The 24,058-nt window shown below is 46.3% G+C and overlaps 2 protein-coding genes across 5 annotated transcripts; one reads left to right on the top strand and one right to left on the bottom strand.

The window, feature by feature from the left end:
- Window positions 1–280: 280 nt before the first annotated feature.
- Window positions 281–15,460, top strand: GLS2 (glutaminase 2). 4 transcript variants are annotated; one of them, XM_044227041.1, is made up of 18 exons: window positions 281–699; window positions 6,724–6,823; window positions 7,266–7,387; window positions 8,019–8,148; window positions 8,685–8,764; window positions 8,850–9,013; window positions 9,229–9,287; window positions 10,590–10,622; window positions 10,905–10,963; window positions 11,471–11,537; window positions 11,690–11,740; window positions 11,964–12,140; window positions 13,025–13,156; window positions 13,270–13,362; window positions 13,530–13,591; window positions 14,078–14,154; window positions 14,580–14,643; window positions 14,796–15,460. In XM_044227041.1, the coding sequence occupies exons 1-18, from the start codon at window positions 518–520 to the stop codon at window positions 14,950–14,952; spliced, it is 1,809 nt and encodes a 602-aa protein (XP_044082976.1). In that variant the 5' UTR covers window positions 281–517; the 3' UTR covers window positions 14,953–15,460. The 4 variants fall into 4 exon arrangements, with proteins under 4 accessions (XP_044082976.1, XP_044082977.1, XP_044082978.1 ...); XM_044227042.1 differs by lacking the exon at window positions 281–699 and adding an exon at window positions 729–945; XM_044227043.1 differs by lacking the exon at window positions 281–699 and adding an exon at window positions 1,064–1,086.
- Window positions 15,461–15,979: 519 nt separating this feature from the next.
- SPRYD4 (SPRY domain containing 4) lies at window positions 15,980–17,461 on the bottom strand. Its single transcript, XM_044227045.1, has 2 exons — window positions 17,321–17,461; window positions 15,980–17,010 (listed from the first exon to the last, which is right to left on the bottom strand). Exons 1-2 carry the CDS (start codon window positions 17,403–17,405, stop codon window positions 16,472–16,474), a joined length of 624 nt encoding a protein of 207 aa, XP_044082980.1. The 5' UTR covers window positions 17,406–17,461; the 3' UTR covers window positions 15,980–16,471.
- Between the last annotated feature and the right edge of the window lie 6,597 nt (window positions 17,462–24,058).

Below are 24,058 nucleotides of genomic sequence, written 5' to 3'. Positions count from 1 at the left end.
CAAAGCCCCAACCCTCGGCTTTCCCGCCCTCAACGTCCGTACGCAAGGCCGCCGCAAGGTGCCGGGGGACGAAGGAATTCACGGAGCTTTCGCGGACGGCCCACCGCCTTGCTCTCATTGGGTAGCCTCCTCTTTTCTCCGCCCCCAAGGTCTTTGCTTCCCCGATGATTGGACCTGGACGTTGTCCTTCCCACCTTCGGGCACCGCCCTTTTTTAACCACCCACTAAACGCCCCTCCACCCCCATTTTCTCTCCTATCTATTGCTCGCCCATCCCCTGTCTAGGGGGGCGTGAGTGCATTTCGCAATGGTCCGAGACACTTAGGGACCGGCCCCTCCCCCTGCTCCGGGACCCCACCCACTGGGCCCCTCCCCACGCCTCCTCTCCACATCCTAGGCTCCGCACTCCAACACCCAGCTCCCCCCACCTTGCGGCGTTCGCGATTCCTCCCGCCCTCCCTCCAACCAGCGCTCAGACTCCTCGGGCGCTCGAGCCGAGCGAGAGACGCGCTGGGGGGATGCGCTCTATGAGGGCTCTGCAGAATGCGCTGAGCGGGGCCGGCAGTCACTGCTGGCTGGGAGGCTGGGGTCACCTGAGCCGGAGCCCTCTCCTTGGCGGGGGCGTCCGGCACCACCTCAGTGAGGCCGCGGCGCTGGGCAGGGAGACGCCGCACAGCCACCAGCCGCAGCGCCAGGATCAGTAAGGCTTGCGGGACAGGGGCAGGGGACAGGCTCGCTCGCTACTCCCACTGTCGTTGTCGCCAGCTCCCGAGTCCCTTTACCCCGAGAGCGCATCTCATCTCCCCTCTCTTCTCCTCGCTCACTAGCCTGCGATGCCTTTTCCTTTAGATTTGGGGCTTTGGGTCCGCCGCGCTCGGGCGGTAACACGCCGTCCGCCCGGGAGGGCGTTTGGGCAGGTCGGTCCTCGGGATGGTGCCTGTCCAAGGTGCGTACTTAACTGGGAACGCAGATGGGCGCGGAGTGTTGCTTGGTGCACGTGTCTGAGTGCAGGGCCGTGTGCGCCCCGCGCATCCTTACCCTCCCTCTCTCTTCCTAGGTCCACGGATGTATTTTAGGGGATGAGTGGGTATGGAACAGCCTCCCGTCTCGTGTCTTGGTGTAGTTGGGTCTGTCCAGCTATATGGTGTGTCTGTGTTCGGCATGTCCTCGGCGTGTAATGTGTGATGCGCGTGTATTATTAGTGCGCAGGTATGTGCGTGTATCGTTTGCTTATGTGTTGGATGTGTGCGTTGTCAGGGCCCTCAAATCTGTAGAATAAGGGTAGTTTCCAATTGGCTGTTGAATGAGGAAAGTCGTAATAGGGAAAAAATCGCAAGATGCAGATTTCTCAAATCAGACCCAGTCAGAGCCGTTGTTTGTGCTGCTCAGGCTCCCCGATTTAAAAGGTTCTCTTACAAGGAAATCATAATAATAAACGGTTTGCTTCCCTTGGGCTATTATTCTGTCCCAGAGGCTGCACCTCTCTCCACCACCAGGAACACTTGGTGGCTGAGCCTCTTTTCTCCGAAATGCAGACAGAGCTGAGCAGGAAATTTTGTCCTTTCCAGAAGCCAACGTAGACACTGCCCAAGTAGCTCTTGCTCTGTTATAGCAGGAACAAAAAATGGACCACCTCCCTGTCATTGACCTGTACTGATGACATTCAGAAAGACATGTACATCATAATTAAAGTAGCCAGACAGACACAGCACTGACTGTGTCACCACCACTGGAGCCTCTGTCCTGACAGGTAACAGACCAGTAAGGTATGATTTACTTATTAATTTTTAAGCTATACGTGCCTCTTCTCAAGGAAACGTGGAACATTGAACTTTCAAAAATTAGCCCTCTCTCTTCCATTCCACTCTCTATTCCAACTTTTCCCAAGTAATCACCATGGGAGAAATGGTGGGATAGCGCAATGCCTTAACCTCCCTCACCTTAAAACTTTCTGCGAGATGGGGAGCGAGGGGTATCCCTGATTCCTTACACACACTCTTCCTTGTCCAGTGGAATCAGGTGATAGACATGTTCTGGCCTCCTTGATCCTCCTGCCTCTGACTCTCTGTGCTCCCAGGGAATTCATGGTAAGGGCCTTGATCTGGTGTTCTCTTGGGCAGAAGGAGTTGAAAGGACTGGGAGGGCATGGGCTCTGGGAGTGTGATACCATAATGGGGAGGGGTTCTTGTGTTTGAGGGGGGAAAGGAAAGGAGAAAAGAGAAAATGCCCTGTTATTCGGGTTCTTGTTTGTTTTTTAATATTTAGCTTTCTTATTTTTTGTTATAAAAGAAAAACAAGATAGAGTATCAAGAAGAAAATAAAGGATCCCAATAATAGAGGTAACCCAATATATATCCATATATACCTTATATATGTATATATAAAATTTAACACAAATAGGATCATAGTATTCATATTTTTGGTAACCTATCTTTTTCATTTACGAACAGCTTTTTTTTTTAAAGAGGGAGAGCTTTTTTTAAACAGGGGAGCTGGAGAGGGAAAAGTGGGCTCCCCACTGAGCAGGGAGCCTGATGAGGGGCTCGATCCCAGGATATGAGCCGAGGGCAGATGCTTGACGACTGAGTCACCCAATAGCTACAAGCAATTTTTAATATTGAATATGTATGTGTGATATCATCATTTTAATGGTGGCTATTTAACCATTTTGAGATTATATTGTATGAGGCATCATAATTTATGTAATCAATTTTCAGTCTGGTTACTGCAAATTCTTGTGCACCTACTCAATTATTTCTTAGAGTAAATTCCTAGGAGATTTTGCTTCCCAAAGACAACTGTCATCAGTATCTTGTATAACCTTTTAGAGATATTTTATGCATATATCAGCAAATACATGTTGATATTATTTTCTGTTCATCATGCTGTACCCATTGTCCTGCACCTTGTCCTCCTCCAATATTATATTATAGATCAATCCATATTTGAGCCAAAGGGTATGCAGTTTACTTAAGGCTTGTGATACCTTAGTGGTATGGCATAATTTCCTGTCTTCCTTCAGCTTCCAGGCACAGAGAGGCCTGCCCTAAAGTGTTCTACATAATAGCCTTCTTGACTTATTCCTCAGATAGCTTTTTCATCCTTTTTCTATCACTGCATGGATCCTGTCCTCCCTAAAGTCACTGGCCTCATGTGACAACTGGATTTCCTCAGAAAAATGCCCCTCTCCTGGTATTCTCCTGGCCCTAAATATGCACATACATCGTCTATGCCAAGTTTCTTGAGAGACTTGTTATTTTTCTAATGCATTGTTTTAATAGATAGTATGCCCATATTCATATATACCATATTCAATAAATACTGTATACATATTCATATGGTTCAAAATTCAAAATATGCAAAAAGATATGTAGTGGACAATATCCCTCCTACTCCTTTTGCCCAGCACCTGCTTCATCACCCTAGAGGAAGGTAAATCAGACTTACAAGTTTCTTTCTTTCTTTCTTTTTTTAAATAGGTTTCTTATATATCCTTCTAGAAATATTTTGTGCCTGAAGAGGGAAGTATATCTTTTTCCTTTTAACATAAATGGTACCATACTATGAACATGGTTCTACAGCTTGCTTATTTGAGTTAAAATGACATCTTATTTTTTTAAAAGATTTTATTTATTTGACAGAGAAAAACAGCAAGAGAGAGAACACAACCTGGAGGAGGGAGCCTGATGTGCAGCAATATGAAATCTTAGATAACATTCCATATCAGTACTTAAGGAACTCTCTCATTTCATTTTTTTATACTGCATAATATGTCATTACATGAATATACCATAATTTACCTAGCTAGTTCCCTGTTGATGCACATTTAGGTCGTTTCCAGTCTTAACTATTACTAACAATACAATAAATGTGAATATGTTACTTTGCAGGTGTGTAAGTATACACTTACAGGATAAATACCCAGAGTCAAATTGTTGGGTCAACGAGTTTTGTTTGTTTTTTTAAAAGATTTTATTTATTTATTTGACAGAGAGAAATCACAAGTAGATGGAGAGGCAGGCAGAGAGAGAGAGAGAGGGAAGCAGGCTCCCTGCTGAGCAGAGAGCCCGATGCGGGACTTGATCCCAGGACCCTGAGATCATGACCTGAGCTGAAGGCAGCGGCTTAACCCACTGAGCCACCCAGGCGCCCCGGGTCAAAGAGTTTTAAAGGGTCTTAATTTCAAAAACCTGTCATGTTTGGAATGATCTGAAAAAATATTTCCTCTAAATCTGTTGGCATATTCATAGCGGAATTCATGAAAACTAAGAAGTCTTCAGTACCTGGAATTTTAAGCACTATAAGCCAGCAAAAGAGAGATTTGGGGAAACAGGAAGCTTCCTAGAAATGTAAATTGGTAATTCTCTATTGAAGACCCACTATGTGTTAGGGACTTTGCTCAATGTTAGGAAGACAAAAATTTATAGAGGGATGTATATCTATATAGATCTATATAGATATATATTTAGATCTATATAGATATATAGATATATATAGAGAGATAAAGATGTATGAAGAGGGAGGGGTGGGAGAATGGGCAAAATGGGTGGGGGTGTGGGAAATAAAGCCTTAAAAAAATTGGGAGAATTGGAATTAGAAATCTTTATATCTTAAAAAAAAGAAAAAGAAATTTTTACGTCCTGGGGCACCTGGCTGGCTCAGTCAGTGGAGCATGCAACTCTTGATCTCCATATCACGAGTTTGAGCCCCACATTGAGTGCAGAGGGTATTTAAAAATAAAATCTTAAAAAAAAAAGGAAATTTTTACATCTTTTCTGAATTTAATCTATAATCCAAAATATCATATCTGTTTAGATTTTGCAATGCACTTCTAATTTAGAAAAATAATGAATGTAGACTCTTTAAAAAAAAAATCACAAAGACCTAACAGTGGAGCAAGGGAGATCCTTCTGTCAATAAGATGGTGGGTTGTGTCATACCAGCAGCATAAACAATATTGGGAGGTTTGAGGAAGTCTTTACGGAATTAGTATATTTGGTCTGGACCTTGAAGGATGAGCAGGACTGTCCCAAGTGAAGGAGAAAAAGGTCATTTCATACAGAAGTTGCAGCATAAGCAAAGGCCAGGAACGCTGACAATGCCTGGCCCATTTGGAAACTTACCTATTATCTGGCATAGCTGGAGTGTCAGGGCATGGTGGAGAATAGGAAAGGAAGGTTGGCAGGCCTGGTTTGTTTTTGTTTGTTTGTTTTTAAGAGTTATTTATTTGAGAGAGTGTGTGTGCATGTGGGGGAGAGGCAGAGGGAGAGACTCTTCTGGAAAACTCCCCACCAAGCACGGTGCCCAACTCAGGGCTCATAACTCATGAGATCACGACCTGAGCCAAAACCAGGAGTCCGACACTTACCCAAATGAGCCACCCAGGTGCCCCTGTTGGCAGGTTTTAAAGAGCCTTGAGTGCCAAACCAAGAAATAAGAACTTAATTTGTAGACACTGGGGAACTATCAAAGGTTTTTGAGTAGATAAATGATATTTGAGTTGTTGTGTTTTTTTAAGATTTTATTTATTTATTTGACAGAGTTCACAAGTAGGCAGAGATAGAGGAAGGGAAACAGGCTCCCTGCTGAGCAGAGAGCCCGATGAGGGGCTCAATCGCAGGACCCTGGGATCACAACCCGAGCTGAAAGCAGAGGCTTTAACCCACTGAGCCACCCAGGCACCCCGATATTTGAGTTTTAGAAAGAACTGGCACATGGTGGAAGATGGGTTGGAAGTCAAGGGAGTGTAGTAACAGTTAGGGAACAGACAATGTGGACTGCTAATAAAGAAACATGGTTTACTGAGCATTTACTTTGTGAAAGACTTTTTCGCAAAATGTTATGTTAATTAAGCCTACTTCACCCATGTGAAGTAGACATTGTTACCCTTATTTTACAGATGAGGAAGGAGGTTCAGCAAGATTAAATAATCTGACTTACTAACCCTATTAAGGTCACACAGCTTCTAAGGGGCAAATTCGGTTCTTTCTACTATACCATGCTGGCATAGGAGAAGAAAAGAGGGTGGATTTGAGAGACATTATGGTGGTTACCATAATGTGGGGGTACCGACTGAACGTGGATGTAAGGTATGGGAATTCTCCAAATGATTTCAAGTTTCCAGCTTGGCACCAGGGTGTGTGATGCCACTATTAAGCCAAATGGGGAGCACAGGAAGAGGAGCAGAGGGAGGGAGGTGAGATAACATCAAGTATGGACATTTTGAGTTGGCAGTGCCTATAGGACATCTAGAAATGGAATTGTCTAGAAGGCAGCTAGAAATAAAGGTCTGAAAGTTAGAAACAAAAGAAAGCTAGAGAGTAAGATTTAAGACCTCCCAGGAAAGATGTGAAAGCTGGAAGTATAGGGAGAGATCAAATGATTCAGGCAGGAGGGTTGAGTGAGGTAGAGTGAGGACACTTACCTATTTATTTGTTTGTTTGTTTATGTATTTATTTATTTTAAAGATTTTATTTATTTCAGACAGAGCAAGTGAGAGAGTGAGCACAAGGGGGAGGGGCAGAGGAAGAAGCAGGCTCCCCACTGAGCAGGGACCTCCCCCCCGCCCATCCCAGGACCTGAGCTGAAGGAAGGCAGATGCTTAACCGACTGAACCACTTTGATGTCCCTAGGACACCTACCTATTTATAAGGCCATGTTTGAGGAGGAGAAGCAGGGAGTTCTCATGTTCCTCTCCTCCTTTCCTATCTCTGCCCCCGAACAGTGACTCATCAGAGAGTGGCATGCTATCCCGCCTGGGTGATCTGCTCTTCTACACTATTGCTGAAGGACAGGAACGAATCCCTATCCACAAGTTCACTACCGTAAGTTCCTCTCTTATCTTCTCAGAATGCTGAGCCCTCAGGATCTCTGCAAAGCAGGAAAAGGAGGACAGGAAGTGTAGGGCAGCTAACACATTGCCTCATGAGGGTGAAAAGTAGGAGATGGCAGTAGATATCAAGGCTCATAAGGCAATCCCATCTCTGCTCCAGGCTGGAAAGATTAAACCCTCTGACTCAATCCATATTCTTAGTTTGAAACTTTGACCCAAGGGGTTCAGAAACCAGCTGCCTTGATGAAAAAGGGCAGGAAACTCTTATCAGCCTTCAACCCTGCACCATTCCTCCTTTCTTAGTCTGCAAACCCATTTAGTCCACTTGTTGTAGTAGCTGGGGTTGAGCTAATTGTTATCCATTGGGAAAGAAGGTTAGGATTGCATTACTGTCCTTGTAGTTGACCTTACCAGGCTTATTCTTTCCCCTAAAGGCACTGAAGGCCACTGGACTGCAGACATCAGATCCCCGGCTCCGGGACTGCATGAGCCAGATGCGTCGCATGGTTCGAGAGTCCAGCAGTGGTGGCCTCTTGGACCGAGATCTCTTCCAAAAGTGAGGGCCCCACAGTCAAGGGCACCATTCTCAGAACTGTTCTGTGGACATAGACTATGACAGCAGGGAGGGCTCCTGGGGACTGGATCAAGTCCAACTCCTCAATGTATTACTTATTTATTATACAAGTAACATATGAACGTTCACATACTCATTATTAAAAGTGCAAACAACATAGAAATACATGTTCTCCCTTCCCTGTCTCCCCAGCCCCAGTCCCTTTTCCTGGAAGGAAACATTGTTGACAGATTAGTGGGTATCTTATAGATAATGTCCTATGTATTTATGTACATATAGGAATATATGTAAATATACTTATATGATTTAGGAATTTTAAAAAATATTAAGGTGACCCACTGTACATATTATTTGGGTACTTATTTTTTTTTTCTCATATCCTAAGACACTGTGTCTTGGGCTATCTTTCCACATCATTGCCACCCCCTCATTTTAGGGGCAAAAGAAACTTGAGACCCCGAAAGATAAAGTAACATGCCAAAGGTCATATAACAGCTGTTGGTCCCAAACCTAATGGCCATTCACACTCTCCTTATTCCTGACTTCCCTGGCTCCGGAGTGAGTCGCAGCTGCATCTCTCCAGCCCCCTAACCCCATCGTGTCTGGGATCCAGGTGTGTGAGCAGCAACATTGTGCTCCTGACCCAGGCATTCCGAAGGAAGTTTGTCATTCCTGATTTTGAGGAGTTCACGAGCCATGTGGATCGCATCTTTGAAGATGCCAAAGAGCTCACTGGAGGCAAAGTGAGGGCCAGGGGACTAAGGGTGGGACAAGGGCTCTGGGCCAGATATACCTTGCTTCTTGGAAATTTCCGGGGGCTGGGAATCCATGATTGAGAGATGAGAAGCAGAATCTCTAAAAATGGGGACAAGGGTTTTATGTATTTCTATACATGTGATTTCTAGAGCAGAGGAGGGAAGCCAAAGTTCCAAAGGGGACAATTGGCATGAAGGATTCAATAGAACTTTGAAGGAGACCTGTAGGGTAATTAAGCCCAAGACCCAAAAAGGGAAGCTGACCCCCAAATTCTCTACTTTTTACCTTCTGTAGGCTTTACTGCCATCTCTATCAGGATAAGGCTACAGAAAGATAAAGCCTTCTTAGACTTAAGACTTGGGTGTCCCTGGGAACAACAGGCAGGAGGGAACCCTGTTGCCCTGCAGAAGACAGAATTCTCACTTTTATCTAAAAGAGTTTCCTGACCCTGAACCTCAGCTCTGTTCCCCTCTCTACATCCATATCCCTGTTCTGTCTGTTTTCTCTCCCCACTCACGCCCAGGTGGCAGCCTATATTCCCCAGCTGGCCAAGTCTAACCCGGACCTGTGGGGTGTCTCCCTGTGCACTGTGGATGGTCAGCGGTGAGATGCCTGGTGAGAGGACGGGGAGGCAGGGCACAGGTGCAGAACATAGGCTGACCCTTTTCGCGGCACCTGTCTGCTGCAGGCACTCCGTGGGCCACACAAAGATTCCCTTCTGCCTGCAGTCCTGTGTGAAGCCCCTCACCTATGCCATTTCCATCAGCACCCTCGGCACTGACTACGTGCACAAGTTTGTGGGCAAGGAGCCCAGTGGCCTACGCTACAACAAGCTCTCTCTCAATGAGGAAGGTGAGTGCCATCAGAGCTCAGGTCAAACTCATAGGTGTCCCCCTTCTTATTCCCACCTACCCCTGCAGCCCTATTTGTTTCCCTGACCTTCCTGGTCAGTTCTGTCGTTTTATCCTCCCCAGCAAAGAAAGATTTGTCTAGCCTGCAGAGTGGGCAGGCTGTAAAGGAGGCTTTGCACAGTGGCTAATAAGACTGGGTGGTTTGTATTTCCCCAGGAATCCCTCATAACCCCATGGTCAATGCTGGTGCCATTGTCGTGAGCTCCCTGATCAAGGTCAGTGCCATCCTAGCCTTCTGGAAGGTACTGTTCTCTAAATCCCCTTGTTTCTATATTCCTCATATCTGCCCAGCTCTTCAGGGGGATTACTGGGTCTTTGATTCCTTTGAGGGTCTCCAGGTGGCAGTGAGGGCACAGCAACGACTACATGTATTGAAGATGTTAGTAAAAGGAACTATACCTCTGCCCCCACCCATGAGTCTGGAGCCCAGAGCTTCCTGGCCCTTAGAGAAGTGAGCAGGTCTTGACCCCTGCCTAGGACCAAGGGCCACATGCCAGATACAGGGGGAGGACAGCACTACTGGGCACTGATTGGCCACTTCTGGGTGAGGGACACAGAAAGAAGGGTGAATGGCCAGGCCAGGGCAGCTATTCACGTCACCTGAAACTGTGAGTTGGCCTTGAGCAAGGGCATCAGGCTGGCCTGTCAGCTGTAGGTCTCCCAGGGCTTGAGCAAGAACCTGAGAACAGCGTGGGCAGCAACATTCCAGAGCCAATCACCGCCCCTCCTGAGGAAGGTGGTGTTAGGAACCCAGGGACTCAGGTGTCAGTGTCCCTATGGTGTTGACACTATAGTTGACATGTGTAGGAAGCAACAGGGTGTGGTGGGGGTGGGGTGGGAGACCAGGCTCAAGCTCTCCCTTGCCCTGGGTTACCTCTGCCTGCAGCCCTATAACCCGCACCTGCCTCATCCTACTTCCCATTGAAGTAGGCCTTATTGGACCTGACTCTTAGCTAAGATCTTCAACTTTATTTTGGTTATCAATATAATCTATATAACAATATTCTGTGCAACACACCTCTTATCCCATTCCTGTTAATCCCATTGGAGATAGCAATGGGAGTCAGGGATATGATAAAGTATGGCGCCAGCCTGGGCTGTAAGGGATGGGGATGGGGATCATAATTGGAGTGGGACTTGGGGACAGGACTGGACTCAGGACAATGGAAGTGAGAGGCCGGGATGAGGCCTGGGATTGAGAATGGAATTGGAAGTGAGACTCAGATGGGTGAGACTCATGGATGGGCTGAAGTTGTCTGTACTCATTACTTGATAATAAATTCTAAATGGTTTGGTTTTTAAGATCACTAGATATGCAGGCATACCCCCCATATATATATATATCAGTCGTAAAAAAAAAATCATCATTGTAAAATGTAAAATATTCCCAGTGGCAAAATCAGTGTAAGACATTATTAAACTCCACTAAGGCCTCCTGACACTCCCCTGTCATCCTAGGCTTGGAATGCTGATCGATCGATCGATCTCTCTCTCTCTCTCTCTCTCTCTCTCTGCAGATGGACTGTAACAAAGCAGAGAAGTTTGATTTTGTAAGTTCCCTTGCTACTCAGCTCCTGGCTGCTTTTCTCCATAGCATGTTGTCCCCTCCACCTACCCCAGTGCTCAGCTCTGACTCCACTCTGATAGTGCACCAGCCCATACTAGAAGCCTTATTTCCAGAGGCGCAGGAATCTATGGCCTCAGAGGGGAAAGCCTCCTGAGTCTCTGCTGGGATAATGACTTAGAAATCCAGAAGGCTTCATCAGGCTAGTATGTGTTCAGTAGGGGTCCTCACCCATGTGATGCCTTTCATGCCCCCTTTCCTCTTTCAGGTGTTGCAGTATCTGAACAAAATGGCTGGGAACGAATACATGGGTTTCAGCAATGCCACGTAAGGCCGTGTTTGCGGGATTGGCTGAATACATTGTGGGATATGTGCACTTGCCATAGAGAAGGGAGATGATAGAATCTTAAGAGGAGGAAATCCAGGAAAATTTTGGCTACCCAGCTTCCTCTGAGCCAATTCATTGATATTTGTTTACCTTGTAAAAGAATTTCTTCCATTTCTATTTAATATTTAGAGAGGCAGTGTGAGGGTTTATTCCCAAGCCCTTCTTGCCAAGCCTCTCCAAGCCAGAAACCTCATCAGTTTCTCCAAACTAGATGACTAGACAATTTGGGGGTTGGGAGTTTCTTTTTCACACTTAACAGTAAAGCTATGTCCAGTGCTTGCTCAGGGTCAGTAGTTTTCTTCATGATTTCTGTGAGGATTTATTTGGGGGCTGATTTAGTTTGACATGTGTGATCTAGTTCTGTCTCTCTCAGGGAAGGTATTTTTTCCCCTTCTCCTAAAACTCACCCCTCAACCATCAAGTACTAAATTGGGTGTTTGCTTCAGATTCCAGTCAGAGAAGGAAACAGGCGATCGGAATTATGCCATCGGCTATTATCTAAAGGAAAAGAAGGTAACTGGGAGAGGCTGGTAAAGAAAGTCCCTGCGAATTCTGCAGCTGGTGGAAGGGCACATGGGGTTGGGGACTTCGATTGAGATCCTGGCAGTGTGACAGGGTTTGCTGATGGCCTGAAAAGAAATGTTCTCCCTTCTTCTTTCTTACAGTGCTTTCCTAAGGGGGTGGACATGATGGCAGCCCTCGACCTCTATTTCCAGGTGAGCACACACTGCTGTTCAGCTCAGGGCCAAAGGAATAGGACAGTCCGCCATCCTTGCTCTGACCCACATGAGGGATGCGTCCTCTCCAGTGGTTCTGGTGTCCTTCAGAAACACCAAGGGAACTTTCTGAAAGATCAGGAGGCCAAGAACGTGGCTCTGTGCTCAAGAACATGGTGTTCATGGTCCACATTGCACCTACCCCTCTGCCTTGTCTCTACAGCTGTGCTCAGTGGAAGTGACCTGTGAGTCAGGCAGTGTCATGGCAGCCACCCTGGCCAATGGCGGGATCTGCCCCATCACAGGAGAGAGCGTCCTGAGTGCTGAAGCAGTGCGCAACACCCTCAGCCTCATGCACTCCTGCGGCATGTATGACTTCTCAGGCCAGTTTGCCTTCCATGTGAGTGCTTCCAGCCCTGCCATCGTTTGCTACCGGTCTGGAGCCAAGAAGTGAGGCCATGGAGTCTCTGAAGGTGGAGGCTGGAAGCTTGTTCCTGCCTCTCCTTCGTAACTCCTAGTCTGGCAGTTGGGCTGAGAGTGCTTAGGCGAGTCTGTCAAACACACCGAGTCCCTCAAACACATTAATACATGATGTTGTGGCTTCTGAACCCCACTTCTGCCACCCACCATGTACCTGGCACTTCTCTAGGCCTCGGTGTAGAGGTCCCTTCCTCAGAGAGGCTTTGCTGACCATCCTGTCTCCAGTAGGCCCCCCTCCCACTGCTTTCTCTATTGCAGCACTCTGCTTCTTTCCTCCTGTGTTATCTCATAAGCTGTGATTCTTTTTGTCTCTTGATCGTCTATTTCCTACCACCAGCATGAAGTCAAGAGACCATCCTAGTTCTAGGGCAGCTTCAGGCACAGCATAGACACTCAACAAGTATTTCCTTACTGAAGCCACGAGTTTAAAGGAGATAGGACAGAGGCGCCTGGGTGGCTCAGTGGATTAAGCCTCTGCCTTCAGCTCAGGTCATGATCTCAGGGTCCTGGGATCGAGCCCCGCATCGGGCTCTCTGCTCAGCAGGGAGCCTGCTTCCCCTCCTCTCTGTCTGCCTCTCTGCCTACTTGTGATCTTTCTCCCTCTGTCAAATAAATAAATAAAATCTTTAAAAAAAATAATAAAGGAGATAGGACAGGAGAGGAGTAAGGAAAGAAGCTAATTAACAAGCCAAGAGGTTGAGGTGGACATGACCTTGCCTGTGCAGTCATTTGGAATAGACGAACTTATTAATCCAGACTTGAGGGCACCACTAGCTTATCCTCAGTCTCAATTTTATCTCCAAGGTGGGCCTGCCGGCCAAGTCAGCTGTATCAGGAGCCATCCTCCTAGTGGTGCCCAATGTCATGGGAATGATGTGTCTGTCACCTCCCTTGGACAAGCTAGGGAACAGCCATAGGGGCATCAGCTTCTGCCAGGTGAGTTATTTTGCCTGAAGATCTTAATGATTTTGAATGAGTAAATGAAACAATTTTGAGCTCCTAGTGAGTGCAGGGAGTAAATAATCGATCTCTTTGGCTTACAATTCTAGAAGCTGGTGTCTCTGTTCAATTTCCACAACTACGACAACCTGAGGCACTGTGCTCGAAAGTTAGACCCACGGCGTGAAGGGGGAGAAGTTCGGGTAAGGAAAACCCTAGGTGGCTTGTAAGACTATTTCAGAATAGAACATTCCATTAGTGGTTTAGCAATACCCTTGGCTAAGCATCTTTGGAGAAGGGTCATAGGGCAGATCTGAGCATGGGTGAACCCAAAGTCACAGTTAATCTCAGGTGGGTATTTGTTTTCCAGAACAAGACTGTGGTGAACCTGTTATTTGCTGCCTATAGTGGAGATGTCTCAGCCCTTCGAAGGTACCAAATAAACACAGTAAAATACTCCTGATCCAAGATCTCATTAGGAGTCAACACCGCAAAATAGCTTTAGAGCCAGATAGAATGGATACAGACTGCATTTAAATGAGATTGTTTTAACTACAGTGACTGCCATGTGATATGAATTTAAATAATGGCAGCCATGTTATGATTAATCTGGGTGCTAAGAGCAGAGTCCTAGGAGGGAAGTAAGCACCCTGCCTCAAGTAGATCACCAACATCAACAAACATGTGCTGGGCACCTACCAAGGGTAGGCAGTGATGTTTCTGGAAGCATCACACCCCTGTCTGATTTGGGAGTAACAGTCTCATCTGGGTATGGAACATGATTATGCAGGGTCTACAGATCTTAGTGAGCCTGTTTTATTTTTTCTGAAACCTATCTAGTCGGAACCCCACTTCAGAAAAGACACTAGTGATTCTAGACTAATTTGGGTAACTCCAGCTGCTTTCCACTACCCTCAGGTTTGCCTTGTCAGCCATGGACATGGAACAGAAAGACTATGACTCCCGCACAGCCCTGCATGTTGCTGCAGCTGAAGGTATCTGAAGGTTAAATAAAAGGGGAATCAGAGCTTAAGATCTTTTTTTTTTTTCCCTCTTTAAAAAATATTTTATACCCCCCCCCTTTTTTTTTAAAGTAAACTCTACTCCCAGTGTGGGGCTCAAACTCACAATCCTGAGATTAAAAGTCATATGCTCTACCGACTGAGCCTGCCAAGCACCCCAAGACCATTTCTTTTCTATGAAGAGTACTCCCTATTGTATATGCCCATAAGGTTACAGGGGCAGCAACTAGTTTTGTCCAGATGCCCTGCAGTCTTCAGGCCAACTATTATTGGCTGCCACAGGGAGCACAATGGGAAGAGGCCTTTCCCCCACCCCTCTTGGTTCAGACTTCAGCTGCCAAAGTCTAATGTGGTTGAGGATCTATACCATCTCATTCTCCTTCTGCTCATATTGCTAGGACACATTGAAGTTGTTAAGTTCCTGATTGAAGCTTGCAAAGTGAATCCTTTCGTCAAGGACAGGTAAGAGTAAGCTAAAATTGGAGGTGGCAGGGGCGGGGGTGGAGTCTGGGCACAGCTTCTCTCCCTGTGCCCTCCAGCCACCCCAGTCATGTAGTGTGACCAGAGCACTGTCACTGTCTTCTTTCCCTGATCCCGACTTTGGTTCCTTTTAGGTGGGGCAACATTCCCCTGGATGATGCGGTGCAGTTCAACCACCTGGAGGTGGTGAAGCTGCTTCAGGATTACCAGGACTCCTACACACCATCGGAGACTCAGGCCGAGGCAGCGGCAGAAGCCCTGTCCAAAGAGAACTTGGAAAGCATGGTGTGAGCCTGGGACATGCACATGGTCCCTGCTCGAAGAAAAGCACGAGCTGGCCACACACTCAATCCATAACCACCAAACATGCTATGGACAGCCACACTGCTTCAGTGGGGACCAAGACTTAGGCCACCGCTTTCTGTGAGAGTGAAAATACCCCAATCCCTCGACAGACAGAGTCTAGAGAAGTGCCTTGGTGGACACATGCAGTACAGCAATCCATGGAGACGATGAGCTTCTTCGAGGTACAGCCTAATGGTTTGGCCCACTCAGAATCATCCCAGGTCCCCTCTCCCTCCCCTAAAGAAACCATCATGAGAGACAGAGATACTCTGGAAAAGGGGCCCTAGCCACCATGCACAGGTATATGTCCAAAGAGGAAGTAGGACAGCCATGTATCAGGTTTTAACAGTCTGGACAGGTCTGCCCTTCTTGGCTCGAAAGTACTGCTGCTACTGCTAATTTTATAGACAGAGAAAGTATTTTGTGCTCAAATAAACTTTAATTACACAAACTATTATTGTTGTTAAACCCAGTTCTTATCCCTCTCCCTTTGGGGTATCCAGCCGCATCACATCAGAAAGTAGGATAAGAAGGAACTGCAAGGTCAGAGCCTGAGAATACCTATTTCACATATATACTCACCCCACCATGTTTTCCTCAACCCTAAATATTACTGTAGGTTAACTGTATTCTCCTGCCAGAGGTCAGGTTGTGGGGGGGCAGGGAGGGAGAGGTGGCAATACATGAGGGTTTGGGACTAAGCAGGCCCCAAAATGGGTTGTGCAAGACCTCAGGCCTCCCTCCTCCCTCTGGAAGTTCCAACTGTGGCAAAAGTATCTTATCTCCTTTGATCACCGTTATAACTGGCCTAGTGATTCTAACAGATTGACCAAATGTCAGAGGTGTGCAGATTAAGGCAGACGGACTCTGGGTGGTGACAGCTGCAGCTGTGTGGGGCTGAGAGTCTGGCACTGAGGTACTGGGGAAGGAGGGCCCTATTTCATTCAGACACAGTAAAGCACTTCCTGAGGGATCCAGAGCCCAGACTCTATGTGCTATAGAGAGAAATGTCCAAGTCACTGACTGCACCACTCCTCCAGCCAGAGGTAGAAAGGATTTACTCTGGAGAGATCCTGTAGTGCCCCAAGGCTTGGGGGGGGGTTATATGGGGCAAAGGGAGGCAGAGGTATCACAGTGATGAATAAATTCAAAGTTCAAAGCTAACACCCCAGGACTGAATGCAATCTGAGAAAGCTCTGGGTACAAGGAAGCAGAGGAGCTGAAGGAAGCCAGTCAGGCAAAGTACACACATGATAGCTTGGGAAATCAGCAGTAATTTGGGGATGGGGAAGGGTGGCTATATGCCCAGTTTTCACAGGGTATGGGAGAGGAAGAAGACATATTGCACAGAGAACCCAACACTGCATTTCCAAAATGAGACACTGTGCGGTGGCAAAATTAAAAGGTTTCAGACACTTTCAGAGAATGATTGAGAGCATGATTAGGGACTCCAGCAATGGACATACTAGAGGCCTTCAGGCACCTCAAGCCCTGACTGGGTCAGCAGCTCTCCATCCCAAAGGGCAAAGGCAGGTACCACTGGACCTCGGAAATCTGTCTGAAGCGTGTGAACCACAGCAACCCTGCTCACATCCACCAGGCTCAGCTTCTGGGCCTCATACTCCAGCAGCAGCCCCACCTTCTCTGGCTGCCCGATGCCTTCAACAGGGGCTTTTTCGTTGGCCAACATGGTGTGCCACTTGCGCTGGGCATAGGTGAACACCCAGGAACGATCGTCAACACCAATGCAACTATCCCGGGACATGTCCACATCTGCCACTCCTATCCGGAACTGGTGGGAGCGCTTCACTGTCACCTCCCAGTAGTGCCTGCCACTGGTGACCGCTGTGTCTGCCAGCACCACAGCCCACTCCCGGAAGCGCTCCACATTCAGGGCCAACTTGGTGGGCTCCAATCCCACTATGCCATATTTGACACCTGTATCACCTCTGAAGAGCGCTAGACTGCTGTGGGCGGTTCTTTCGTCCAGTTTGAAGCTGAAGCCTGTGAGCAGAGCAGAGAGACTGGATGATGACGGGGGTTAGAACCCCACATCTAGAGATACATACACATTACGATCTGAAAGGCAGTCATGAGTTCACGAGTACATGGGAAAGAGAATGTCACGCGAGCAAAAGTGGGGCACTTTAATATGGACCTTCGGACCCCTCAGGATTGAAAAAAAAAAAAAATTGTGCCCCATGTTTGGACTCCAAGACCAACGCAAATGGGGAGGGGAAATGAACCAAAGGAGCTCCTGGGAATAACGGTAACCATTTTGGGGATAAAAGAGAGTAAAAGGAAATAATCTTACCTCTGCGGGCTTCGGCGGCGGCAACCCCCAATCGTTTAGCTCCCCAGCGGCATGAGCAAAACGAACGCGCAAAAGGCAGCGCCATCTTGCGCCAGGGATGAATAGGGCACGCCCCCCGGCCTGAGACCTCGCCATCTGCCTGCCAGCTCCTTTCCGACGTGGTGCGCGAATGGCCGCAGCGCAGTATGATGACGTAAGAGAGCCAGCGCCCGGTAGGGGAGCCATTTTAGTGAATTCTGCTCTAGGTCAGGACCTGGTAGGTACAGTTTGTTTAGTTTTTTGCTGAGGGGCTTGCTGCTCACTTTTTTACCAAGTAGGACCTTTAAAAAGATGGAGTAGCAAGAGATAAAAAGTATAGACTTTAGAATTAAGCAATAATCGGATTCGAACACGGCTTCGCTGTGTGACTTTGGGCAAATCACTTAACTTCTCCGAACCTTAGTGTTTTCATTTGTAAAACAAAAATAATAACCCTTTAGACCTTGGTAAAAATTAAATGAGAGAATAACTTAGACTACAACCTAACAAAAAGCGATTCCTAGGTTAAGTGACAGGTTGTTTTAATAAATAATAATATGTAAGTACTGTAAATGTTGGTTTTGTATTTTAAGGGTTGTTGGAGAAGGACTCAATCTCTACTGTATATTTCGTTCCTCATTGGCAGATTTGTATATTCAACAACCTATTAGATATTTCTACCTGGATGTTCCTGACCCCCACTCCCCCTGCTCCCAGGCAGCTAGTCACCTCAATTTAACATGTCTAAAACTTACTTTGTTCTAAAACTTACTTTGTCTTCCTAAACAAGCTTCCTCCTCTTCTTAGGTTCCCTGACTTCTGTGAAGTACAACCCATAACCAACCAGCTTTCCAGGCTAGACACCTGGAAGTCCTTGACTTCTTTGTCTCCCTCATCTCACATATCTGATTGTCCTTGAACCCCAATCAAATTATTTCTTCCCTGGATTACTGCACTGGCCTTCTAACTGGATTCCCCATTCTCCCCATTGCTGGGAAGAGGGAACATTTAAAGAGGCAGCTAGATAACTCATGTATTTGGTGTTTTGTTTTGTTTTAAGATTTTATTTATTTATTTGAGAGAAATAGAGAGTAGAGAGAGCATGTTGGGGGAGTAGGCAGAGGCAGAGAAAAGCCAACTCCCTACTGAGCAGGGAGCCCTATGCAGGGCTCAATCCCAGAACCCTGCCTTTATGACCTGAGTGCAAGGCAGACCCTTAATCACTGAGCCACCCAGGTAGGTGCCCCTTGCCTGTTAGGGTTGTTGTGTTTTCGTTTGTTGTTGTTTTTATTTGACACAGAGTGCACAAGCAGGGGACAGGCAGTCAGAGGAAAAGAGAGAAGCAAGGAGCCTGATCCAGGACCAGATCCCAGAACTCAGGGATCATGACCCCTGCTGAAAGCAGATGCTTAACCTACTGAGCCACCCAGGTGCTCCACCTGTTAAGTTCTTGGAAATAGGGATTAAAATGGGTTCTTAAGAATTCTTAGGAATTGGAATTAAATCCTTTGTTCTCTGTGCCCTAGGGCCTCAGTATTACCTTTATTTTTTTTTTTAAGATTTTATTTATTTATTTGACAGAGAGAAATCACAAGTAGATGGAGAGGCAGGCAGAGAGAGAGAGGAAGGGAAGCAGGCTCCCTGCTGAGCAGAGAGCCCGATGCGGGGCTCGATCCCAGGACCCTGAGATCATGACCTGAGCCGAAGGCAGCGGCTTAACCCACTGAGCCACCCAGGCACCCCTCAGTATTACCTTTAATACAGAGTAAGTGTACTGTTGTTTTTGAATCAATACATGAATGAGGATGAAGGGAGAAAGTTTTGTGCCCACCTTCTTGGAGTGCAGTGGCTGGCTCATTCTCCACCAGGGGTCAGCCTGGTCCAGCCTTTACATCCTGCCTAATGTGTGAGAAGAGATGTTTCTATTTCTCTTAATTCTAGGAGCAAAGGCATGGAGGACAGATTTCCTTCAGAAAAGTCCTGCTCTGTCAATACTTTGCATCTTGGTAGTAATGAGAGAAGAGTTCCTGGGTTCTGTTTCATAGTTTTTCTCCTTAGGTTCCATCCTAAATGCGAGAGCTAAAGCAATCACTGCATATTCCTCACACTGTCAGTTAGACACACCTTTATTACTTTATTCCTGTTCAGGAAATAGCTTCTTGCTTGTCATCTCTTGTGTTATTTCACTTTTGCACACTGACCTTCCACCCGATAAACTCACCTTATCGTTCAGATGATTTACCTACCTCATTGCTAATATACAATAATTAATTCCCTTTCTAAAAATATTTTATTTATTTTTTTGACAGAAGGAGTCACAGCAAGAGAGGGAACACAAACAGGGTGACTAGGAGAGGGAGAAGTAGGCTTCCTGCTGAGCAGGCTGGAGCCCAATTCAGGGCTCCATCCCAGGACCCTGGGATCACAACCTGAGCCGAAGGCAGCCGCTTAACCACTGAGCCACCCAGGCGCCCCACAAGTAATTAATTCTTAACATTTCCAAGCATAATCATTAAGAAGTGATAGAGTTTCACTGGAGAGAAAAAAAGGGGAAAAGAGATTTAAGGTAGGGGTGCCTGGGTGGCTCAGTCATTAAGCGTCTACCTTCAGCTCAGGTCATAATCCTGGGGTCCTGGGATCAAGCTCCACATGGGGCTCCCTGCTTGGTGGGAGGCCTGCTTCTCTCTCTGCCTGCCTCTCTCCCTGTTTGTGTTCCCTCTCTGTTAAATAAATAAATAAAATCTTTAAAAAAAAAAAAAAGACATTCAAGGTATAGGGAACAGCTTCTGCTAAAGCACTGGGTAATGAAATAGAATGAAGTTTTGAGGAGTGACAAGAAGCACAAAATTGTCAGGGCCTCATGCTGGGGAGATATGCTGAATTATGTTAAATTCAGTTAAAGCTGAATTGTGAAGAGTCACATATTCACAGTAAGAATGTCTTTCAGGCATTCAGGAACAGTTGAAGGGCCACAGGGAGATGACAAATTACAAGTACTTTTTTTTTTTTTGAAGATTTTATTTATTTATTTGACAGAGAGAGATTACAAGTAGACAGAGAGGCAGGCAGAGAGAGAGAGAGAGAGAGGGAAGCAGGCTCCCTGCTGAGCAGAGAGCCAGATGCGGGACTCGATTCCAGGACCCTGAGATCATGACCTGAGCCGAAGGCAGCAGGCTAACCCACTGAGCCACCCAGGCGCCCCTACAAGTACTTCTATTAAAGATTTTATTTGAGAGACAGCATGCACGCGCATGAGTAGGGGGAAGGGCAAAGGAAGAGGGAAAAACAGACTCCACAAGATCATGACCTGAGCTAAAGTCAGGTGCTTAACCAACTGAGCCACCCAGGCACCCCTACAGGCACTTTTATAAAGATAAAACTGGCAGCAACATGGAGAATGAATTGGAGGGAATGAGACCAGAAACAGGGTCAAATGGGGGCACCCATTAACTACTCAGTTGGTTAAGCAACTGCTTCGCCTCAGGTCATGATCCTGGTAGTCCCGGAATCGAGTAGTGCATTGGGCTCCCAGCTCCATGGGGAGTCTGCTTCTCCCTCTGACCTTCTCCCCTCTCATGTTCTCTCTCACTCTCTCTCTCAAATAAATAAAATCTTAAAAAAAAAAAAAAAGAGGGTGGCTGGGTGGCTCAGTGGGTTAAGCCACTGCCTTCGGCTCAAGTCATGATCTCAGGGTCCTGGGATCGAGTCCCACATCAGACTCTCTGCTTGGCGGGAAGCCTGCTTCCCCTTCTCTCTCTCTGTCTGCTTGTGATCTCTCTCTCTCTCTCTGTCAAATAATAAAATATTGGGAAAAAAGAAAGAAAGAAACAGTCAATGGGGTCTAAAGCCACTAGAATCCTCAGGTGAGAGATGGTGTTAGTTAAGCCATGTAAGAGGTAGAATGGGTCGAGTTTTGGTGACTGGTTAGGTGGGAGTGAGAGGATAGGGGAAGGAGTCTAAGCTGATTCATAGGTTTCTGATTTAATGGGAGAATACAAAAGGAAAATCATGTTTGAATGGGGGAAGATAGTTCATTCTGTTTTTTTCGTGGGTTTTTAAAAAAGATTTTATTTATTGGGGCTCAGTTATTAAGTGTCTGCCTTCAGCTCAGGTCATGATCCCAGAGCATGGGGCTCCCTGCTCTCTGGGAAGCCTGCGTCTCCCTCTACCACTTCCCCTGCTTTTATTCCATATCTCCCTCTCTCTGTCAAATAAATAAACGAAATCTTTAAAGAAAAAAAATATTTTGTTTATTTATTCGTGACAGAATGAGTGGGGAATGGGGAGAGCCAGAGGGAGAGGGAAAAGCAGACTTCCTGATAAGCAGGGAGCCCAATGTGGGGCTCCATACCAGGACCCCGAGATCATGACCTGAGCTGAAGGCAGATGCCCAGCCAACTAAGCCACCCAGACATCCCTCATTCTGTTTCAGGAAGGCTGTATTTGAGGTGTCTACAGGACACCCACGTGAAAATGTTCTATAAATATGTGGATATAAATTTTGAGGGAGAGTGGAATAGATGAAGTCATCTAAGGAGAGGCTGTCAACTAGAATAAGAAGGGTATAAACCGATGGTGTAATGCTAGTGAAAACCAGTATCTTAGATAACACATATACTGTTAAGTAAGTACTTAAAACAGGTTCTAACCATAGTGAGCATTAATTTGTCTGGCATGGAGTTATATATGACTCCCTAGGAAGAAAAGGGAAGAAGGAGGCAAGAACAGGATGTGTCAGTCTGTTTTCACCTTATTTCTTAGATTAGGCCATTTTTAACATGTGGGGGTCCTCATCTGACCCACATGCTAATTGGAGCTCTTAGCTATAGACACGAGAGGGATGAGGCACTCAGATGTTGGTGATTGTTCTGGACTTTGCCAGGAGTCAGCAGTCAGCAAAGCATAACCAGAGAAAAAGAGAGAAGGGGGGCCCTCAGGAGCTAGCCAAAGGGGCTGCTAGGCTGGCTTGTGCTATGCTGGGGCCTTTGTCCTATGAAACTGTCCACACAATGGAGCTGGGTTACATGCTGATGTGGCATTCTGAATATGGGTTAGGATAGAGATTCCATGTGGGGGATGCAGAGACAGATGCTCACCCAGCCCCTCAGGACCACATCTCAATTCAATTCACCCTACGTTGTAATTGCCACAGAGGATGTTCAAGACTTGATAACCATAAATTATGTGTATATCTGATAAATTCATGAATCACTTCATTTACATTTGAAGGCAGCTAACTTAACACATGTTTATTGCCTGGGTATATCTCATTTGATCCTCATAAAATCCTTTAAGATCAGCAAGTTAGATACTTCTATTGAACTCAGACCTAGGTTATGCTCTAAGTCTTGATCATACAGACTGTCTGTGCTTTGACTTCAGAGAGGTAGTAAGCTGGTGGATAACATCAGAGGTGGTGGTAATCACATGGGACCCACTGTGGAGAAATGAGACAAGACAAATAGCTCTACCTGCAGATTCCCTGAGATTTATGGATGTACTTACTCCCTAATATTATAGATTATGCTTCCTATGGCACCTTCTAGAGACTGAGAAATGGAGCCTTCTTTATTGAAGGGGGTACAGTAAATTTAGGATACCTAGCCCCAGGAGTATAAAGAGTTTGGAAGGCTGATTGTTAGTAATCAAGAGATAACTCAGTCTAGTTAGTGTAGAGATAGATGAGACTCCAGGATGCTCACTTCTACAAGCAGTTAATACTTAAAATAAGTTTGTAACTACTCCAAGTTTGTTGTTTTACAAATCCTTTTCCTCCACATCCATAGTTCTTAGTAGGAAAAAAAATTCAAAAACATGTGTATGCCTACTCAATGGCAGAAGAAAGAAAGGGAGAGAATCTAGAATTTAAAAATATGGCAACCCCTGGAAAGGACCCCAAATATAACGAAGTGGAGTGATAGAAAAAAAAAGAAAGAAAGAAAGAAAAAGAAAGTGACCAAGCCAACTAGAAGAGATGACAAGGATGAGTTGGGATGTGTCCCGGGTAATCCTAGAAGTGTTCAACCCCAGGAATCCCCTGCAGTCCCAGGCAATTCCTCAGAGGAACTTTGCTTTGCAGATTCTAGTGGCCCAGTTGCCAATTCAGCATTGGTACCTTCTCACTGGCTTGCTCTGTTTCTGGTGAGCAATGGAAATATCCTTACCTTGCCTTCCCTGGAATCCTCATTGTCTTCCAGATCCTTGCTTTAGCTTTCCTCTTCACTTCTCTGGCTCCTGAAACCCAGTTGTATAAAGTTGATTAGGAAGTGGAAGGATGAGTCCTACTTTTACTGTGAGCACTTCTGGTAGACAGAAGCCATTATAAGCTCATGCCCCTCCCATGGTGAGTCTGGGTTGGAGGGCTAAAGAGGAAGAAAGAGATGGATAGGAGAGGGAATGCACAAGGTTGGGGAGACTGAATGTTTAGGTGTGAGTATGAAAGTCTAAGGCTCCATTGGGGAGAGCACTGACTGGGTAGGGGTGGCAGTTTGAGGGATGAGCTTCCTCTCTATTGGCTGAAGGAAGAACACGAAATGTTCTCTAGTCACAGGAGTGGAGCTCTCCCCTGTCTGGCTACCTCCTTCTTCAGAGAAAGCACCTGAGACACTAGCCCCTCATCCCAGCTCCACTCACCTAGACCTAGAAAAGCGGTCTCCAAATCAGAGCAGGATACTCAACAGAGACTCTGAACCAGATTGGCGAAATGGTGTTCTAGAAGAT

This window comes from Neovison vison, chromosome 12 (assembly GCF_020171115.1).
Source record: "Neovison vison isolate M4711 chromosome 12, ASM_NN_V1, whole genome shotgun sequence".
In the NCBI taxonomy this organism is placed as follows: Eukaryota; Metazoa; Chordata; class Mammalia; order Carnivora; family Mustelidae; genus Neogale; species Neogale vison.
This window is presented reverse-complemented; position numbering and strand designations above follow the sequence as displayed.

Bases quoted from the DNA above. Each gene is read 5' to 3' on its own strand.
- GLS2 (XM_044227041.1), top strand. From the start codon at position 518: ATGCGCTCTATGAGGGCTCTGCAGAATGCGCTGAGCGGGGCCGGCAGT. The intron at 9,288-10,589 runs GTCAGTGCCATC...CTCTCTCTGCAG, and splicing joins TCGTGAGCTCCCTGATCAAG to ATGGACTGTAACAAAGCAGA. The intron at 10,964-11,470 runs GTAAGGCCGTGT...TGTTTGCTTCAG, and splicing joins ATGGGTTTCAGCAATGCCAC to ATTCCAGTCAGAGAAGGAAA.
- SPRYD4 (XM_044227045.1), bottom strand. From the start codon at position 17,405: ATGGCGCTGCCTTTTGCGCGTTCGTTTTGCTCATGCCGCTGGGGAGCT. The intron at 17,011-17,320 runs GTAAGATTATTT...CTCTGCTCACAG, and splicing joins CGCCGCCGAAGCCCGCAGAG to GCTTCAGCTTCAAACTGGAC.